General features: G+C 35.5%; 3 protein-coding genes across 4 annotated transcripts; 2 read left to right on the top strand and 1 right to left on the bottom strand.

The window, feature by feature from the left end:
* Positions 1–1,598: 1,598 nt before the first annotated feature.
* On the top strand, positions 1,599–4,965 carry Nup43 (nucleoporin 43). The gene is made up of 3 exons (XM_077435822.1): positions 1,599–2,067; positions 4,139–4,313; positions 4,383–4,965. The coding sequence occupies exons 1-3, from the start codon at positions 1,679–1,681 to the stop codon at positions 4,923–4,925; spliced, it is 1,107 nt and encodes a 368-aa protein (XP_077291948.1). The 5' UTR covers positions 1,599–1,678; the 3' UTR covers positions 4,926–4,965.
* Positions 4,966–5,701: 736 nt separating this feature from the next.
* Positions 5,702–12,856, top strand: LOC143915761 (lysosomal Pro-X carboxypeptidase). 2 transcript variants are annotated; one of them, XM_077436562.1, is made up of 8 exons: positions 5,702–5,874; positions 6,095–6,410; positions 7,785–7,873; positions 7,949–8,109; positions 9,157–9,358; positions 10,848–11,094; positions 11,171–11,281; positions 11,355–12,856. In XM_077436562.1, exons 2-8 carry the CDS (start codon positions 6,195–6,197, stop codon positions 11,745–11,747), a joined length of 1,419 nt encoding a protein of 472 aa, XP_077292688.1. In that variant the 5' UTR covers positions 5,702–5,874; positions 6,095–6,194; the 3' UTR covers positions 11,748–12,856. The 2 variants fall into 2 exon arrangements, with proteins under 2 accessions (XP_077292688.1, XP_077292689.1); XM_077436563.1 differs by having other exon boundaries at positions 5,820–6,007.
* Positions 12,857–13,366: 510 nt separating this feature from the next.
* Positions 13,367–22,527, bottom strand: ref(2)P (refractory to sigma P). The gene is made up of 8 exons (XM_077436561.1): positions 22,405–22,527; positions 17,736–17,924; positions 17,515–17,667; positions 17,253–17,437; positions 17,063–17,169; positions 15,428–16,158; positions 14,386–14,691; positions 13,367–14,283 (listed from the first exon to the last, which is right to left on the bottom strand). The coding sequence occupies exons 2-8, from the start codon at positions 17,917–17,919 to the stop codon at positions 14,144–14,146; spliced, it is 1,806 nt and encodes a 601-aa protein (XP_077292687.1). The 5' UTR covers positions 17,920–17,924; positions 22,405–22,527; the 3' UTR covers positions 13,367–14,143.
* Between the last annotated feature and the right edge of the window lie 116 nt (positions 22,528–22,643).

Below are 22,643 nucleotides of genomic sequence, written 5' to 3' on the forward strand. Positions count from 1 at the left end.
TATACTCGCCAGAAAGATCCAACTCAATTTTAATAATTGCATCTGTGCACATCGAAAGGTTACCCGTCATTTGATGTGCAATCTATCATTCGAGAAAACGAGAATTACGTTTAAAGCTGCCATTCTGTTAATCTGGCGATTTTAGAGCGGATGCACCAAACCCCAATTTGATAAGTCATCCCAAGAAATTTTTCAAATCAATGGTTCGAGACTCTTCATTAAGTACTGAAGTACGACTAAGCTGCAGCAAATGCGCGCGGGTTCATATTTTGTGACAATCACGTTGCTTGTAGAGGCCAGTTGCATCTTTTTAGCAGCTACGATTTTTTGGTCACATGTGCGTGTGGTCGTATTTAAAACTATATCACGTGACAAAAATCGCTAGTGCGTTTGGGGCTTTAGTCTTTCAAGTACATATAGTAAAAACATGGTTTTGTAAAACCCTAATAAAAAACCATATACTGAAAAGCACGGTAAAAGAGGTAATTGGATTATTACTCACATTGCGATCGCCCAAAAGACAATTTTTGCCATGAAAATTGCAAATATGGAATATTTGGCACTCGAGGTCTCGTTAGTATGATAGTTATCGTTAGTATGATGCCAGATGTTCCGTTAGAGATATCTTAGTAACGTAAAGTTGGGCGAGCCCTTTGTGGCCAATAATCACCGAACCGTAAAAAAACGATGATAGCATTTTTTTTACTCAAGTGGGGGCCTCAAATTTCAAATGCTTCTAGAGCCCCCATAGATGTAGAATAATCTAGATAGGCCCCCACGCTCTAAGACGCTCTACCTGGCTTTGGCATGCATACAAATAAAGTGCATGCCTTACAAACAAAGCTAGCCGGAGCGTTTTTTGCGGCTTTTATTTTCACCACTTCCCCACTAGTTAAACCCGCCGCACCCCTCAGTTAGTTGTGACCAAATCTCCAACGAAATTTATATGTAATGGCATATCTAGGTCAGTAGCGGCTCGTGAAAATTCATAGTGGTGGGTCTGCAGAGATAAATCAGGCTGTAGTAGCTCGTCAACCAAACCGGTGATCGAATGAAAACAAAAATAGCATTCATATGTACTATACGCCTATGTAAACGACAAAAATAGCATGCATTTCTACGGGGACTGCAGCCCTGCAGCCCATATAGACGAGCCGCCACTGATCTAGGTTATTCTACATGTATAGGAGCCCCCCCATTTATTTGATCTGCATGTTGCATGATCTATGTGGAAACTGCATGTTGCCAATTGTAGGAAGATGAAGTATAAAGTGAGGAGTGGCGTAACACATGCAAGGGTCGTCTTTATACGCGTGTTGATTTATCGGGCGTGTCAAATTATTAAGGCGAGCGTGTTTCTGAATACGTTTGAGTTGTGATGATTCCCTACAGAAGCAATCCCTCCTGGATCCGTCCTTGGAGAAAATACTGAAGTCTTTAAATTTTAATATTAAAAACTAAAAATATTATTACAATAAATACGTTTTAGGATATTCTGCCTCACTACTGCTATTCTCGTAGTTCCACGTCTTTGTTGTTATATTTATTTGAGTATGAATTATATTTATACGTTGGCACTCGTGAGCCGAATGCCATGTGCAACTAATTATGATACAATTGGCGGCCATGTCGTTTGACAGCTGCGGGCGCGAACCAAAGTGACAGTTGTGGCCGCACGATGAGCTGCGACGTCCAAGGCACCTTCGTCGAGGAGAAAGTACGCAGAGTACGGTGGTTGCCGGAAGCCACTTCCGGTTCCGGAAATGGCGCGGCCACACACTTCCTATCAGCCGGCTGGGACGATACAGTGAATCGATTGAGGTTATGGGGGATCGACGATGTCGAGGACCCCAACGGAGCCCCTTTAAAGCCCCTCGCCGGCATGAAGGCGCCCGGGGCGGCTGACTGGACGGCCCTAGAGGTTGTAGGGGGGTTGGGTGGGGCGCACGAGACCAGGGCTGCCGCTTCCACTTCCAATGGAGACCTCCTTCTAGTGGCCCCTCACACTCAACATGAAGCCAACTCCATCACCACAGCACTCACTTGGAACAATCTGCATGGCTTTGAGTATGAATACAATTAATTTTTAATATTTTGTAATAAACAAAACCACATTTGTTTATTACAAAATATTAAATTTCATTTAAAAAAATTCATTTTTTTTACTTGGTAAGGTTTAAAACTCAGTAGCCAAAACTTTTAGTATATTATTTTATAGTTCACTTGTTTCAAAAATTAATGCCGGCTGTGGAAGTCCTTTAAACTGTTTTCGAGTATCTCTGCATATATGAAATTATACACTCGTTCATTTTAATATCTTAACCCTTTGCTGCTACGATGCTTTCAAAATCCTAGCTAGAAATGCTAACAATAATGGTGTATTATTTATTAATGTACTTCATTGGCTGAGCGTGTCATAGTTTATTTTGGATTATATTTGAAACAATACATTTGAAGCAGGTGTTTGGTAGCTCCTTCTCTCTCTCTCTCTTTCTTTCATGGTTGTATAGGCGAGCGTGCGAGTGAGATGTGCTAGGGGTTACAGTTTATGATTTTGATATCGTAAACATTTGGTGTGCATATAATTGCACCATGGCTCATGACCTCTATAATAGAAAACGATTTTCTATTGTTTTAATTATTATTCTATATTATTATAGATACAAAATAGTGGTATTAGAAAACTACCCGAGTGCAAAGAATAAGTTTGCATTGGTTTAAAATAATAATAAATATATACATATACATACATATATAAAATGATTCATACCAATGATGCACTGGCTTACAAGGTCACGTATTAAAATACGACCATAATGAAGTCAACAACGATCGTTGTTAGCAATTCTCGACGTTTTCATAAACAACGATATATGGTTGTTAAGCATTCAAAAGGCTAAAAAGTAAAATTAAATATGATCATAATTAATTTATTATTAGGGGTGTTTTTCACAGGGGTGTGCTCATGTATAATGCCCTCCCTGAGTGCATCAGGTCTGCTAAGAACATGGATGCATTCCTGCGAGGTGCGAAGAGACACCTCTATGAGGGACAGTACATATAAGTTAATTATAAATTTTAGAGTTAAGTATAATAATTAAGATGTATTTTTAAATTAGCTTGATAGCTAAAATATATATAAATAAATAAATAATCACAGTTTTGGTGTTGTCAAATGAAACAGTAACAAATACAAGAGACAGGATGGGAACGATATCCTTTTTTTTAGTATAAAAACCTTTCCTTTCCCGTGTCAAGGATCAGGCCAGACTCTCGTACACTCTCATTGAACTCTTTAAGGTTTTTGTTTCAAAAATAAACTCATAGGAACGATATTCTCCCGAGAAAAATGATTGTATGTACTACTACATGTAACATTTATTTATTTATTTATATATAATTTTAGCTATTAGCTAATTTTAAAAAAACTAAAATTATATATTTAACTTATATGTACTGTCCCTCACAGAGGTGTCTCTTCGCTCCTCGCAAGAATGCATCCATGGTCTTAGAAGACCGGATGCACTCAGGGAGGGCGTTATACATTAGCACACCCCTGTGAAAGACACCCCCAGCTGTCTTTCTTTTTCTTACTCTACCTACAACTAAATTATTCGTATTTCTAGTGTAATGATTATGAATATCTCTATTTCTTGTTCTATAATCCTTAAAATAATCGGGTAATAACTCATGATCTAACTTATAAACAAACGATAATGTGCTTAGCTTTTTACTATTACTAATACTCAACCATCCCAATTCATCTAACATACTTCTAATACTTTTTAATCTACTAACATTCAAAATACCTCTTATAGCTTTATTTTGTAATTTTTGTATTTTCCCTAAATCTTGGCCACTAAACAAGTTAAACATAATGACACTACGTGTGGAAAGACAATTGTATTATAGACTAAAACTTTACTTTTTCTACTCAAAACATTTCTTAACCTACATAAAACACCAACTTTTCTAGCCTTATTTAACCGTATCATTCTTATTTTATTAATATTAATTTTTAATTTATTTACACACATAATTATTGTCAATTTCAAGTTTAAGTTCACCACACTAACGCTCCTTAGAAACAAATATTCAAAATACACTTTTTTATGTATGAATTCTATTATAATTTCAGTGACGGTACTCCAGCCCCTTGTACAGCTATAGCTGTGATGGAAGGAGACATTGTAACCGTCGGGGAAGACGGAAGAATGAACTTTCTTACCTGCCACCAATCACAAGTAGTGCGGACGATAGAGAACGCCGACAGCTGCACCTTACATTGCGTCAGCTTCCTTAAACACAACGAAGTGAGTCTTCACATAAAATCTTCATTCGCTTAAAACCACCTCACACTAATACAATTCATACCTACACAGGTCGTGACGGGAAACTTGAGGGGACAGATGAAAATTTGGGACCTGAGATCGCAAAACAACAACCCATCGGCTACATTCTCCCTGGGAGGAGACCAGGTTGCGGCTACATGCATCGTACGACATCCGACACAACGGCATCTGGTTATAGCTGGCAGCGAAAATGGATCTCTGACCGTTTGGGATCTTCGAGTCAATACGTACCCAGCTTCGCTGCTCAATGCCCACTCTGCAGCGGTGTCTGAGATTCAGTTCCATCCCGATCAGCCGCAGAGGCTGTTCACTTGCTCGGCCAGTGGGGAAATTTGGCATTGGAATACGGCCACAATGTCCAAGCAAATCACAACGACCGCTTCGGCGATGTCTTTGAATGAATCGACAATCAACCCGTGGCTGATGAGCGACGAAGATAAGTCCAACTTGGAAGTTATGTCGCTGATGGCAGACTTACACAAGCCGATCAATTCTTTGGATTGTAATAAGAATAGAGTTATATGCGGTTGTGATAATGAAGCAATTTATATTATTAGTAATGTTTTCATATAAGTTTTTTTTTGTATAATAAATATTTTTTTGAAACATATATAAATAATTTTATGTATTACTCCAATTTTGAAGATATTCATACATATGCAGGTCATCTTATTTCGATTAAACTTAATTTAACCATCTTTTTCATCCACCTCTATTTTGATTAATTTGAATATAGTGTTGCGTAGGGGTGGGTGGAGGATCCAAGTAAAAGGCCAAAGTCGTTTCACAGCATTTATTGGTGATTAAGGAGATACACGCACTGGCAGTGCTCCGTCCAGAATATCTTGATATCGCCTAAGTACCGCCTTATAACGGATTGGTTGCTCAGGGCATCTTCGACGTCCGGTTACTTCCCTATTGTTTAGGCATGTACCCGGATATGTATTCCCACGACACCCAGTCCCACGCTATCGGTCACTTCTGAGAAGGGACCAATAGCGGCCAATTCGGTGGCCATTGTTTAGCCTACTTGCACTTATTCTGGAGATAATCCTTGAAACCAATTATAACGGTCACACAGTCTCTGGGATGCTACTCGGCCTAATCCGATTGCACTTACTCGACGGTGTACATGACAATAGCATTAAAAATTTGTACATAATTATATTCTTCTTTCTCTTTCCAAGATCAAACAGAAAGTTATTTTTATAAAGTCTGACTTACCCCGGTTGTTTTTACATATAAAAATTGATAGGAAGTTATTATACACCAAATTATCTCAGGTCAAAGTTTGGCAGGTTCAAAGGCGTTTCTTATTACATTTATAAATGCGTTTATATATGTACTTCACAATCGTCATACAATAACACAATAGAAGATTAAAGAGTCTATTAATATGGCACATAATATATTGTACATAAATGTAATAAATTATGCGTATGTGTATAATTTGCATACACAAATGACAATAATAAAATAGTTTTATTCGTAAGAAGAACATTTGATGGGTGATATTTTCATTGTGAGTTAAATATGCTTACCGATCAACATAATTGAATTTGGTTCAGTGATTGTAAATATTTTTATGCGATTAAAGTCAGTCAATCTGAATTTAATTTGCATTCATATATAAATATCCGTTCGTAGTTTCTATGGTGATTTATGTATTGTTACACTACCTTTAACCCACACTCAATATTCATAATGTCGTTGACCTTTCGGTGAATTTCCTATGAAAACAGGTTGACAATCGCTGATACGTGTTTTGTGGGCTCGTCATCAATTGAAGTCACCTATTATCACCCGTTGTGAGGTCATTCGGGAGTGATTTGCCGACCCAAGATGACCGGCAAGTGGTTAACGCTTCTATGTGTAACAACATGTTTGATATTAGCTGCCGTCGATGCCAAGAAGAGATTCTATCAAACGTTCTACATTGATGTTCCATTGGATCATTACAGTTTTGCCGTTAATAAAACATTCAAACTTCGATACTTGGTTAATGATACGTACTGGAACAAAGATGATGGACCTGTGCTGTTCTATACGGGAAATGAGGTAGGTAGAATTGTGTTAAACATATTATATGTACTTTATATATCAAATCACTACACAAACAACTTTCATGCCACCTAAAGTAAAAACGTTAACAGCAACAAATAAAAATATATAGTAGGAAAAACACTAATCATCAAGCATGCTAAGATTGTTGACACTTTTAAAATAAAATAAATATAGAACCCTAATATGTACATAGATTAGGGTGCCCTCGGTGATGCTCCTTTTCATTATTAATCAAGATAGCAATCATTTAATTTACCGTCCATTAGCTTCGATGTATTATTTTAATTCATGTGGATATGGATTGTATATTTGGCATATATTTATTCTTTGCTGTTAAGGATGAGAGGCAAGCCTCTCTCCTTCAAGCGGATATTAACGCTGTTATAGAATTCAGTTCCAGTTTAGGGCTTGAACTGAATACTAGTAAATGTGCCATTATGAGTTATGGACGTGCGAATTCGCTCTATTGACACGGATATTCCATTGGATCTGTGTTTTTGCAGCGTGTGGAATCTATGGTCGATTTGGGTATCACTTTTGATCCTCAATTCACCTTTCACAACCACATCAAGACAGTCGCTGACGTTTCCTTTCGTCGACTTGGATTTGTCTTGAGATATGCTAGGTTATTCTCCAACCCTTTGTCTTTTCGCTTGTTAGAAGTAAGCTAGAGTATAATGCGATTGTGTGGAATCCGCATGAAGCAAACTACTCTCTTATTATCGAAAAAGTGCAAAAAGCATTTCTTCGTTTTCTTTATAAGAAAGAGTATGGGTACTACCCATATCTTTATCCTACTCATTTCCTTTTGGGCATGCTTGGGTATAATTCCCTTGAACTTGGGAGAAACTTCTCGTTAATTCGTTTCGTTCTCCAGCTACTGCGTGGTAATACGTCATGCCCGTTGTTGCTGGGACTTTATGTCCCTAACAACGGGGACTTTATGTAACAGTTGGGACTTTATGTCCCTAATAATTATATGCATGGTAGACATCATAATTTGATGGTTGTACCTCCTGCTTGCACAGTTCTTTTTCGAATGGCTCCTATACCAAGAGCTATTCGACTTCTCAATGAAATCGTTGCTGCCGTCCCTGAATGTGATATTTTCCACCTTGGTGAGCGTAGATTATCACATATTATTTTAACATATTCATCTGGTAACCTGCGCTCATCATTATTTTCTTAATTTGAATGTGATGTTTGAGTGGAATCTTGATCTACTTTCTTCTATTATGTATTTTATTTTTCTGTTTTTCATAATCAAATGTAGGCCATTGTGGCGCATTAGGTTCTTCCTGTAAAGCCACAATGGTCCAAAACTACTATAAATAAATAAATATATGATAATAATCAATTATGATTCAGGGTGCTATTGAGTTGTTCGCCGAACATACTGGCCTTCTCTGGAAAATGGCGTCTGATTTGAACGGTCTCGTTGTCTTTGCTGAGCACAGGCAAGCATAACATGACATATATTGGCAATTCAAGTCTGCAATTGTGTTATTAAATGAACATTAACGATTTTTTAGGTATTACGGAAAATCGCTACCGTTCGGAAACGAATCTTTAACTCCGCACAACATTGGATATTTGACGTCATCTCAAGCAATTGCTGATTATGTTGATGTTATATCGTTTATTTTGAAAGATAAAGCATCACAAGAACGAAATCCAGTTTATGCAATCGGTGGTAAGTCTATCTATAGTGGTGCACATCTTACATTACGTATATTTACATACTTTTTTGCCCTTTGCTTTGATCAAGAGAAATTCCGTTGCTATTTTAGTCTCAGAATTTCATAGATTTTCATAATTTAAATAAGAATTTCATAATTTAAAACCTATTTCGGAGCTTACTTCCTCTGGAATCCTATTCTTTTAAAGATTTAACTTATCAGTCTCTTCCAGGCCCTCTCAATAATCCCACCAGTGTATTTATTACCTTTTCAGATAAAATCTTCCTTTATTCCTATTCAATCCACTTATATAATGTCGGATTAACTAACTCTTCTAAGAAATCTTATTAACATTGCCCAAATTCTAGATCTGACACTTTTCATTAGAATTGATATCCATTAGTTAACACCGGTCTGTTCTTGGATGCTTATTAGTATAAGTTCCTCTTTTTTTGATAGTGTTAAGATTTAAAGAGTTATAATTAAATTACCTATCGAGAGTAATAGTCTGTCCTATCAGTTGAAAATTCTAATGATGTTTTACTGTAAGGTGACCATTCTACTGATTTTACTAGGATATTACTGGTTTTTTGGGTTTCTGTCCTGATAAGTCGTGAGATAAAACCAGCACAATTTTTTATGTAATAGAATTTTTTCATCTAATAGATGGATTTTTATACAAAGTCTCCTACAAAAATATTGGCAAATTAGTCAAGTGCTGTTTCCATTTATCAGGAACAAATGCACCAGCCGAAGGATTTGTTACTTTGATGAACAATATACATACATATGTATAGTCCAATGATAAAACGAAATTTAATGTATGAATGAAACATTAAAATGTTCTCGAAACACTTAATTTTAACTAGCCTTGTGTAGAATTTTATAAAAGCATTGATAAAAACGAATTAATTTTTTCATAAATTCGAGTCCACGATTCTTTAAGCTTCGTTTTAAATAATTGAAGTATTTAGAAAAAATGTCCTGGTTTTGAATTTGGATAAAATGGTCACCTTATTTTACTGTGAATAAAAACATACATATATACTCATAAATTGCAGGCTCTTATGGTGGAATGCTATCGGCTTATATAAGAATGAAATATCCGCATGTGGTCCACGGTGCCATTGCAGCATCTGCTCCGATTCTTCAATTCCAAGGTTTGACACCGTGCGACGTGTTCTATCGTATTGTAACATCCGCATATAGATCAGAAGATGATAGATGTTCAGATAATATCAAAAAATCTTGGTCTGCGATACGGTAATATTTATTCATTTATACTCGACTTTCTAGAACTGACCAACACATTTCAGTGCACTATTCTGTATGATGGAATGATCTACATACATTTAAACGACGTAAGATCTGATGCTATGTTCCATTCTTTATGTTATTTTAATATGTTGACTGTATTTATAGGCTAAGCTTTAAAGACTACAAAAAAGCATTTGACTCTGTATGTATGTCAGAATCCTGTATTTAACTCTCTATAAAAAAATGCCACTCTTCCTGAAGAAAAAGATCTTCGATCAATGGGTTATGCCAGTGATGACGTATGGATGTGAAATTTGGACACTGAACGCCAAGATGCTACACAAAGTCCAATGCACTCAAAGAAGTATGGAATGCTGTATGCTCGGAATAACGAGGAAAGACAGGAAGCGGTACACGTGGGTGAGAAGTATGACAAGGGTAGTGGCAATAGTGGATAGAGTAAAGAGATTGAAATGGCAATGGGCGGGCTACATGGCTAGAAGAATGGACGAAAGGTGGGCAAAAGAAGTGCTTGAATGGTACCTGAGAGAATGCAAAAGGGTAAAAGAAAGACCACTGGGAAGATGGGTAGCCGAAATTAGGAAAATGTGTGGGGTGAGATGGATGAGAGTTGCGCAAAACAGAGACGAATGGAAACGTGTTGGAGAGGTCAGCAGTGGATGGTGGATGGCTGTAGATGATGATGATGATGATGATGAATCAAATAAGAATATCAGAACCTATATGAGACAATTCATAGCAATACACATACATATTTTATTTTATTTTATTGTTACAATCAATACACTCGTCATTACAGATCGCTCCAATGCGACGAGTTTACGATAACGGTCAGAAATACAATAATACATATACAATCAGAATACATAGCATATAACAATTAATCAGTACAGAAATAATAATCATAAAAGACATCTATGGATTATTTTTAGATTTTTGTGTACAATTATTATTACAATTTTGTTGTAGAGATGTCTATAGAGATATCTATAGATTTCAGATTACTGTGCATAATTTTTACAAATTATACACACAGATTTTGTGACAACAGGAAATGATCTAATACCAATTTTCAGGAACCGTTTCAACAATGATCAGATAAAATTGGCAAACTCTGATAGAGAAACGATCGATTTGGAGTCACAAAACCCCCAAACCTAACCAGCAGTTTGACGAGGACTCGAACCTTCGACCTCAGTGGTGCTAAATATATACGCTACCATTAAGCCAAACTGGCTGGCTATCTGTATGATGTACATACAGAATTGCTGATTTTTCAGATTAGTTCATTACAGACACATTTAGTTAAAATTTAAAAGGCATTAGACCATCGCTCCTAAATGATTGAATGTCCTATTTAGATATTTAAATTTTGAGAATCATGGAACTATCCAACATGAAAGTGCCCTGAAAAGTGTCAGTTTTGTATAATATAACAGTTGTGAAGTTCTTTATAGTTGAAAAAATATTGCAGAAATGTCTCATCTACAGCAGACGGTAGAAGTTGGATTTCGAAAGAGTTTAAATTATGCAAGCCTCTTTCCGATGCAAAGGACGATATTATAGTATTTAAAGATTGGTTAATAGACACTTACACCAATCTAGCGATGGTAAATTATCCATATGCTAATGACTTCTTAGCTTCGTTGCCAGCTTTTCCAGTCAAGGAAACGTGTCTTCATCTCCGCAACAAGTCATTGAGTGATAAACCTTTACTACAGGCAAACTTTACATTATTTAATTATCTGACCTACTTTGATGTAGAATTCATAATCAATATATCGTTTTTAATACTAGGCAATATTCAGAGCAGTCAGTGTCTTTACGAACTTCACTGGTACAGCGAAATGCAACGATTTACAAGCAGATTCTTTGAACGATCTTGGCACCGAAGCTTGGGACTATCAAGTAAAATCAACTGCCTCCTAGTCATACGTTATGTTTACAAGTTAAATTTTATTTTGAATATTGAATATTCCAGGCTTGTACGGAAATGGTGATGCCTATGTGTACAACGGGAGTATACGATATGTTCGATAATGCACCTTTCAGTGAGGATGATTTTACGTCCGAGTGCAAGAAGAAATGGCTGGTGGAACCGGCATTTAAGTTGCCGTTGAATGAATACGGTGGAAAAAATCTCAAATATTTCTCAAATATCATATTCAGTAACGGTCTACTCGATCCGTGGGCCAGTGGAGGTGTTTTGAGGAACTTCAGCGAATCGGTCGTCGCCATCATCATACCAGAAGGCGCTCATCATCTCGACTTGATGGATGATAATGTAGACGATCCCGATTCCGTAGTACAAGCCAGGGCGTTTCACACAGACACTATTAAGAAATGGATCGACGACTACCAATTGAGCAATTGAATGCTTCATAAACTGCAATTTAACAATTGAATGCTTCAAAAATTGATGCAATATATTTTATGTCTAATACATTTTGTAGTTGTACTTAAAAATTGATTATGTTTAAATAAATGTTAAAATATTGTATTGTATTATTATAAAACTTAATTGTAAGTCTATTTATCAGTCGGATTGATTAATTAAAATACGAAGGGGTGATATAAAGGGGAGGGGTTCATAAGTACAGTATGAATTACAGATAGTAGCATAATTTTAATCGAATATGTTTGATTGAAGTATGTATATATTCATAATTATAATCAAAAATGCATCATACGAAAATTGTATAAAGATAAGCTTTAAAAATGAATGAATAACTTTCTCGATGAATAATGTTTATGTTGATACTTACAAGCAGGCCCGGCACAAGGGTATATGACGTAAATAGGCATATTGGTTTCAAATCCACTTTAAATTTTTAAACAATAAATTTCATGAAGTTCTTAAAATTTGATGGTGAAGAAAAATATATTAAGACAAAAACAAAAAAGTAAATCAAATTTTTTATTTAAAATAGGCACGTTTTATGTATAAATATGAATAAAATAAAATAAAATACGGATAACTATGAATTTATATTCAGCAATGAATTGAAGAATTTTATAGCGACATTTCTTCTTTTGAATACGATTGGTTAAGATATTTAATTTTGTGAAGCAAATCCATCCCTGATATACATATGTATGTACATATATGTATATATATACATATACATACATACATTTCAGCGGTATTATATATATTTTTTGTTTTCTCCCACTCTTATTTTATAATGTAGGCTATTGTGGCGCATTAGGTTCTTCCTGTAATGCCACAATGGACAAAAACGTTAAATAAATAAATAAATATAAAATACAATTCCAAATTATCATTTGTACCGACCACAGTTTGCTGTTTTACAAGTTTTATTCGTGAATCGTTGATATTTGACAGTCAACTTCCTGCGTTCCTAGTAAATTATAATATTTTATAATCAGTATTGTTACTTCGAGTAGAAAAATTAAGTTGAATATAGAATGTTTTATTAGTTCAAAGAAAGACAGATTATTTATTTTTATTTTTTCAATTTAATAACCAAAAAAAAAAATGGGGCGCCTTGCGGCGCCCCTTGTCTATGGCGCACTAGGCACGTGCCTAGTCTGCTGCACCTTTGAGCCGGCCCTGCTTACAAGGTTTATTGTTTTTAAAAGTTTACTAATTAGAAAGACTGATTCAGACAGTGTTTTATAACAATTATAAAATATCTTTATGAAACTCAGAATTGAAACCAAAATACATACATGTATGTATATACATATGTACCTAATTCCTCTTAATTGTTTGCATATCATTAAGTGATATAAAAATTATGAAGTGTAATGTTGTGAAGCAGATGTGTAACTAGACAGAATCGCAGATATCAAAAGCATAATTATTTGAAAGCTTGGGAAATATCATGTTTTTGTATAATCCAAAATGATCAGTCACCTTAGCCTTACCCTTAGATCTTTTCTGGTACGTGAAATGACAGCAAAATGTAGTCTACAAGCTCCTCTTAAAATATGATATTCAAAAACCGACAGAATAATAAAAATAGCCTTTAAGTAATATATTGTTTATATTTATTGAGATATAATAAATCACCGATACAATTACATACAGGAAAATTGACACTGTTGTAAAATAATACACACAAATTTTAAAATATAAAAATAATAAAAAATCAAGTTGGTAATATAAACTAATAGCTACAGATATAATTGGTAAACATGAATATGTTGATAAATGTGTCATATTAGTACACTATACTAATTTTAATACTCAATAAATCATACTACATATACCAGAAATCAGTATATAAACCATCTAAAGATCAAAAACAATCAACAAATTACATTATCGATCACAAAAAATAGCCCAATTTTATTTCATAAAAAATTAAAATTCGGTCAAAACTAATCACACCGTCAATCGTCATAGAAAGGCCCAACAACTACACAAGAAAACAGAGTCCTGTGTAAACATAACTTTTAACTGCACAAATAGAACAATCTACGTAAATAGATGAGTCATTATAAGTATGATGATTGATGAACAATACAATGATTATCAATATTAAATGATAACAAGATGAATTATAGACACACTTGAAAATTTTAAAAAGACAAATCTGGTGAATGAGTAGATTTCTAACAAAATGAAAAAAAACTAAACCTATCAATTATTTTAAAAATGTTCTACCACCCATCATTATTATTATTATATTTTATAATGAATCATTTAAATGATAATACATCATTGACATGTACATACAATGAAACTCGGCTATAGCTAGAGTGCATCCTCATCAACATAATCAAACCGTGATACGTTTCAACTTATTTGCGGACCGAAGTCAGAATGTCCAAAACTCGATTGATGTTTCCGTCACCTGATTCAAGCAAGTGCGTCAACACACCCTGATCGTTGCTGAATCCCATTGACATCATTTGATTCAGGGCACGAGCGATACGGGGATCTAAAATGCAAAATTTTAAATATCAAAGTAACCCACAAAAAAAAAAAACAGCTAAAATCGAAGAACGATGAGCTTAAAATTAATGTTAGTAATCATACTAACCACTCGGAGTAAAATCGAAGGCTGGTGGTGGTGCAGTCGGTGGTTGGACGGGAGCTACGTTAGTCGAAGGGTGGGATATGTCGGTTAGAGGGTTGTCAGTTTGAGTTGTTGTACTTGACGGAGGACTCTTAGCCGAAATCGAGTTGGTCAGATCGATTAAACTGTCCGGTGCGGGCAACGGGATTGGACTTCTGGCCGGTGCTTCATTGGCCTGCACTTGCACGTGCGTCTGGAACCCATCCACAATATTATCCATGTCTTTTTCCATTACTTGATCTTCGGTATTCCTCGGGATCGAGATAATTTCTACAAAATTTGATTTGTCAAAATATATTTGTTCAATATCTTAAGCTGTTTTTGTATGCGAGTCAATATTATCTTAACGATTTTGATGCTTAACCCTTTGAATGCTGACCAATGCCGATCGGCGTTTTGCCAACATGTTTAAAACCCGGAAATACGCTGATAGTCGTTGTTTTTTAAGTATGCAAAAAACAAACAAGAATACTACCCGCTAAACCTTTCCAGGTAGCATTGAAAAAAAATGCATTGAAAATGTGTCGTGTAATCCGTGTCAATGTTTGTAAAGACTGGTTTATACCCAAATTTCTGAATTTATAACCATAGCAGAATTTCCCGATGGAAATCCCTAACTGCCGAGTATTTTAGATTGTGAGCATTACATTTTAACAACAATGAAGAAGATGGAAAAATACATTCATTAATAGACTTCTTTCGTTTATTTTATATTGTTGCAAAATATATTAGAGAGTCTAAACACACCTTTACAAAACTCGAAATCCTCGGCTATAGTTATCTAGGGTTTGTTCGGATTAGCTACAATTTTTATATCCGCTTTCTATTGGATTTCTAAATAATTCTAGTTGGAAATGTTGACAGAAAATACGTCAGCACTCAAAGGGTTAACGATTTGCCCTTACTACCCTTTCGAACCCAAAAAAGCGACTGAAATAGACGTTTTGACTTTAGAAGGTGGTTAATTTATTAGAATCAATAAATTTTTATGAATGATTATACTGACCACTATCGTCTGATTCATCGCTGTTGAGCATAGTCCAATCGTCAATTTTCTCGGGGGGAGCAGCTGCAAAGATCACGGAACCAACTGAAGTCGGTGCTTCCTGATTATGTTTGAAAATATTTCCATTATTCTCAAAAGGATTGGCATTTTTCCTGATAGATGCAAATATTGATTTTTCAATGTCAGTTCGAGGTTCTACTTTATTTTTTGACATTTTCAGATTGGATTTTTTGTTTGTCATCTTAAAGTTCCCTTCACTATTTGAGACACCTACATCTTTCAAAACAATCCTAATGTAGTCTCCGGACGTTTTGGGAACAGCATTTTCATCTTGTTGGGTTGCAGAAGTGGTCGCCGAAGGTGGGTCAGCATTCTCCGAAGGTGGAGCACCGTTTGTGGACGATGAATCAGCATTCGACGACGGTGTGGCAGCGTTACCTGACGATGAGGCAGCGTTAGCCGATGCAGCAGCGCCAGCTGACGAAGCAGATGCGTTAGCCGTAGATGTGGCTGTGTTCGCCGATGCCGTTGCACATCCATGCGGTTTGTATTGGGTCGTGAAGCTGAGATCGCCGGCTAGATTTGTAAAATCGTTCATGAACGTAGCAAATGTAGACACCCAAGCTTCGGGATCCTTGCCGCAAAACTTAGGAAACTGGCGCTTCTCGTGATGGCGACCATGCTTTCCATGGTGTTTATCCTCGTGGCTCTTCTCTTTGTGGAAACTTTTCCTAGACGAAATAAATAATTTGATGTATAAATTTTACACTGCTTATACAATTGATACCTAAAAACAGTATGTATAATAAAAGTATTTTTTAAAGACTTGTGTATATACGTGAAATCAACATACATACAGTCGAATATTTGTTAAATTTTCCCTAGAATCGTATCATTCAAATTGGTCAGTATACTTTCTCCTTCAAATAGCCCCATAAGAAGAAATCATACGGCGATTTGACAGTAGAGTGCGAAAGTCAGACAACGTCTCCTAAACGAGACATAACATAAGCTTTTTAAGCTCCTAAATAGTTTCCTTGATTGTCTCGATTTACTGAGCAAGGTTGGTTTCAGAATCCCAGTTAGGTATACTAAACATGTTGAACTCTTATCACTTAATCCTTTCAAAACCAATTCCCTAAAATATTCCCATCTACAGCGTGTTTATCGTATGTTTAACGGGGAGCTGAATGATGTTGATCTATTCGGTATTTCCTTGCATCAATTCAGGACTGCCATCGGGAGAGTTTTGATTGAGTGATTCATTTCTATTTCTATTATATAATCTTTATCCAATATTATATCACTTTATGATAAGTTATGCACTGTTCTATTTATTCATTTTCTATTTATTCATGTTCTATTTATTCATGTTCTATTTATTCATTTATTCTACATCTGTTGTCTGTTGATTTTTCAATAAATAAATAACACATTGTGGAAACATTTCTCGGATAGCTCATATGGAGTTTTGTGCAGTATTCATTCATCCAGTTGTGACCCATCCTATAAAAACTACTCCAAAATTTCCACTCGAAAGTTTATACCTTTTATTTAGGTAGTGAATATAGTTTTCGTCCCACCTTTTACTTAGAAATAAAAAAAATAACACAAATACAATAGATATAAAATTACCTGTCTCTGCAATGCTTCTTCCCAAACGTCGGTTCTTCGGTCTCACACCTCTTCTTCACGAACATGTCAACATATTCTCCAAGTTGAGACCCACTCACATCGCAATGCTAAAAATACAATTAAACATAAATAAACAATTATCAATACTACAATGACATTCTAGTCAGTTGACATGTCAACTGATACTTACGAAAGATTTGATAGGAATTGGAATACGGATCATGAAATGTTCCGGATGGTTGCAGTTGCTTTCGCAAGCTTGGCACAGATCGAAATCCGGACAGACAACACACTTGTAGCGGAAACCAACGATAGCACCGTTGCATACATCACACTGAATATTCGGATGTTCCGGTGATGACTCGGAAGCCCGTTCTACACAAAAATACATCAACGGTTAGTTGAATGCTAATAAGATAGTACATAAGAAAATCAAAGAAACGGAAGCTCACTGCGAGAAGGAGAAGCTCCATTTCCACCAGGGTCGGAAGAATCAGCAGAATCTTCCATTGTAATGTAGAACTTCTTCAAGTCAAAGCTCATGTTTGATAGAGCGAATCTAAGTTCTTGGTCGCTAGATACCACAACGTAGTCGTTCTCATTGTCTAAAAAAGATATTATATTAATCACGTTGTATATTGATCAGATATTTAAAATGAGAATAGTTGCTTACCAATCCAGGAAATGGTGAAAGTTTTCCTCAGAAGACAGGGGAACACGCTGATTAACTTTGCGTAGAGATATTCGAAATTGTTTTCCGCTCCACGGTCAATGGTGAAGTATCTTATTTCTGGCTTGTCAGCATTATCACCTTTTCTAACGTAGGCTTTGAAAGCCACCGTAAACTCGGACTGCATTTTTACTGCAAAAAATACATGTTTTGTTCAAATTTAGCATAAAATTTACATTTCAAAATAGATGACGATACATATTATTATCGCGGTTAGTCATACTTTAAATCCGTAACAACTGGTTCTGCGCACTCAAACAAGGGAAATGGAAATGCATTTTGTATATCAAAATTGCCCGGCATTGTTGGAAATGTGAATTTTCAAGAATTCCCTTCAAATTAGATTCCATTCCAATCAAAATGATGACAGGTGGAAAAAATGATTTTATGACAAAAATTCTCATACTTCAATAACATCTTACCGTACAATTTGAGCCAATTACAATTGATCAATCAAAATTACGCAAGAAAATCTTTTCATGTTTTCAAAGACATGCGAGTATGAAGAGTTGGTCTGAACAGCACAAGACTGAGAGCTATTCAAACAAGAGGTTGTACCGTTTACCATGCACCTTTTTTTTTTGATCTTTCGACTTAAGATCTTTCGATTTTCGATCTTTGCCTTCCGATATTTGTGTTTTCTGTAATTTAACATTCTGGCTCGTCACGTAGACCCATCCCAAACATATGCAGTATACATGAATTCGGTTTGGGGAACACCCATTGACTACGGTCACAGCAGGGGGGCCAAGGACACATGACGTCCCATACCACTCAGTGTGTTCTCGCCCTAATATATACATATATACTTAATTCCAATGAATCGTTTTTCAAGATCAACAAAATTATTTATGAACAAGTGATTATATAATAAGAAAATCATAATACAATACAATATATGTGGGTTTGGTGCATCCACTCTAAAAAATTTGTACAGCAAGTTGTATTATATTTTGGTAGATATTATATTTCGATCAAGCTATTGCTATTTATGTATTGTTTTTATCGATCAGTTGGTCTGTGTTTTGTATTATAGAATGACACGGCTGAAAATGTACCATATTGTCCATTTTATGACTCATGCAAAATAAAATTACGCCATTTTGTTTCGCTTATGGAGATGAGTATTATTATGTACATATATTGGCTGCGGTGCATCCGCTCTAAAATCGCCAGACAAATCGAACGACAGATTGACGGACAGCTGCTTTAAATGCAATTCTTGTTTTCTCGAATGATAGATCGCACATCAGATGACGGGTGACCTTTCGATGTGGACAGATGCAATTACTCGTCATCTGATGTGAAATCTATCATTCGAGAAGGCGAGAATTGCATATACAGCAGCTGTCCGTCAATCTGTCGTTCGATTTGTCTGGCGATTTTAGAGCGGATGCACCGCAGCCAATATATGTACATAATAATACTCATCTCCATAAGCGAAACAAAATGGCGTAATTTTATTTTGCATGAGTCATAAAATGGACAATATGGTACATTTTCAGCTGTGTCATTCTATAATACAAAACACAGACGGACTGATCGATAAAAACAATACATAAATAGCAATACCTTGATCGAAATATAATATCTACCAAAATATAATACAACTTGCTGTACAACTTTCTTTGATGATAAAAAAAAAACATAGACAAACAGGTTTTTATTATAGAATATAAATTCAACTTTTGAGGTTTACTCTAACAGTCACCCACGATCGTACGATATTGCGTGCTTTTGAGGAATATGGTGCAAAAAAACACGGAAATGGCGCAATACTACGCATAATTGAAGATGACTGTTCATTGCAAGCCTAACTTTCAATGTGATGAGGACACATCATCGTAACAGTGTAATCAGAAATGCAAACAATCGATTTTTCGAATGAGCAATGGACAGTCTTATCTATAGATATACATACGAATGGAAATGAAGAGTAGCATCTCAATAAATTAAGAAACAAGAAACGAACATGTGTACTAAACTTTGTATGATCCAATCGCTAATGTAAAAGCAGTTGTTCAAATATCAAACAGATACTCAAAAATAAGTCAAGACAGTATGGAATTTGGATATGTTTAAACACATATGTAAGTAATTGTTGATATCTGCTTCAAAACTTGCGTATGAATATTGACGTATAAAATAAGAGTGATTTAGTTTTATTGTTAAATACAATTTCTAGATATAATGAAATGTATAGTGGATATGGAAGAAAATCGTGTTTTTTTTTTTTTGGAAAGTATCCCTGCATTTTATATGAGCTCTGTGTATTTCTTATGAGATTTTTTATCCTGGAAGTAGTCCTTTAAACTTTTTATAAAGTTTTTTGTGCAATGTATTTACTAGGGTTTGTCGGTTTTTAATAATTGGTTTTGAAAACTCGGTTTTTGGTCTAAATTTATATTGTTTGAAAATTGAGTTTCATTTCATTGATAAAAATTTATTTCTGAGTGTATGGGTAAAAGGAAGGACGCAAGGAAGGTGGGTAGACGAAATTAGGAAAATGTGTGGAGTGAGATGGATGAGAGTTATAACGAGGAAAGATAGGAAACGGAATACGTGGGTGAGAAGTATAAGAGTAGTGGATATAATGGATAGAGTAAAGAGATTGAAATGGCAATGGGCAGGCCACGTGGCTAGAAGAATGGACGAAAAGTGGGCAAAAGAAGTGCTTGATTGGTACCCGAGAGAATGCAAAATGGTAATAGGAAGGCCGTAAGGAAGATTCTTTTAGACGAAATTAAGAAAATGGATGTGAGTTGCACAGAACAGAGCAAGTGGAAGTGCGTTGGAGAGGAATTCATCCAGCAGTGGATGGCAAATGGCTATAGATGACGATGATGATGCATGTTTTGTTGAAATACACGCAGTTTTCGATTTCAACAAAGCCGGTACTAGTTTTTTCCCACTTACTCTAGCAGTGTCTAGTTTTCTAATCAATGGATAAGTTAATGTATTTTTTTACGCAAAATTTATCCTGTGTGTTATTTCGAAAATAATACTTATATATGTTTTTTTAGTAGTCAATAATTATTTATATTTAGGTCAAATAATTGACATGTCCGGTAGAAAAGAGACGTATGAAACTAGGATGGAGTGCATTTGGATGAATGAATGTTGGTTTTAAATCAAAAATGCCACTCTGCCTGAAGAAAAAGATTTTCGATCAATGTGTTTTGCCAGTGATGATGTATGGATGCAAAACTTGGACATTGAATGCCAAGTTGCTACATAAAGTCCAATGCACTCAAAAGCATGGCAGGCTGTATGCTTGGCATAACGAGGAAAGATAGGAAACAGAATACGTGGGTGAGAAGTATGACAAGAGTAGTGGATATAATGGATAGAGTAAAGAGATTGAAATGGCAATGGGCAGGCCACGTGGCTAGAAGAATGGACGAAAAGTGGGCAAAAGAAGTGCTTGAATGGTACCCGAGAGAATGCAAAAGGGTAAAAGGAAGATGTTTAGACGAAATTAAGAAAACGTGTGGGGTGAGATGGATGTGAGTTGCACAGAACAGAGACGAGTGGAAGCGTGTTGGAGAGGCCTTCATCCAGCAGTGTATGGTGACTGGAGATGATACGTTTTTTTTTACATTTTAATTTAACCTTTCATTTTGCTAGTTATTTTTATTTCATTTTATATATCATTTAAAAATATTATTTTCTATATACATAATTTCATTGAATACCTTAAATGAACAATATTAATAGAGTCTAATATGCAGTTTATTGGATTTTTTTCTATAAACATTCGAAAATCCTTTATTCGGGAAAAATATTCGATTTTTGTATGAACCCTAATATACATATACCGTGTATATCGAGAGATGGATGTATTCATAAACTACTCAAATAAAACGATAGTATTAAAATAAACTGCAATCAAACATTAAAAATTCAAAATATGTAAAGTAACGAACGAAAGAATTAACTACCATAACAAATCTAATATACATATGCAGATATAATATAAAAATAAAAACACCGATAAACATAAACGACTTGAAAGTAATCAATGCTAATATTCTTGACTAACTTAATATTCATGATAATGATACTCAGTTCGAAGAAAAAAAAAGGTCGTGGACTAACAACTACTTGGATTGAAAGTTACAAGTTGTAACTTGTTGAAACCCATCGTTTTTTTTTTGGCAACATTAATATCTAAAAAAAAAAAAAACATTTTTCCATAGCAAGCATCTAAACAACAGCTTTGAGTGAGACTATTTTCATTTGTATAAGAATAATAAAAAGGAAGTCAATTATTAGAGCAAAGATAACACAGCGGCAAGGTTTTGCGTCGCAGTTGAAACGTAAACAGTGGCCATTTGCAAACCCAAGCTCAAATTTCAATACATAGTTATAAAATACACGCTTCGAATAGACTGGAATGGCTACGAAGAGTGTGGTGGGGTGATGCAACAGCAGATCCACACTCGGAAATACCAGCAAGGGTCTCTACTCCAAGGGTCAAAGGGTGAAAGGGTGAGGGTGCATTCTGTGGCAAACAGCATAGTTATGTGAATGCATTACAACACCACGACGACAATGATGCATGTCAATGCGGATGTGAATGGTGAAGCCATAGCGTTTCCTTTGTTGTTACCTCAGTCGATGGTGCAATTGAGCGAGCGGACGAACGGACACGCGACAGTCTCTACACTCCGACAGCCGGAGAGCTACTGAACGTCATTTGTGCGTCAGTTTTGTTATGTATGCATCAGACGTGGGGTGGGGGTAAAAACAAGAACATATGAGAATGTTCGCGAACTTGTCTTTCCGCCCGTCATCCGGTCTGATGAAATTCCGGTGACAGAATTAATTATTCTGTACATATTATTGTAG

This window comes from Arctopsyche grandis, chromosome 8, assembly GCF_051622035.1.
Source record: "Arctopsyche grandis isolate Sample6627 chromosome 8, ASM5162203v2, whole genome shotgun sequence".
In the NCBI taxonomy this organism is placed as follows: Eukaryota; Metazoa; Arthropoda; class Insecta; order Trichoptera; family Hydropsychidae; genus Arctopsyche; species Arctopsyche grandis.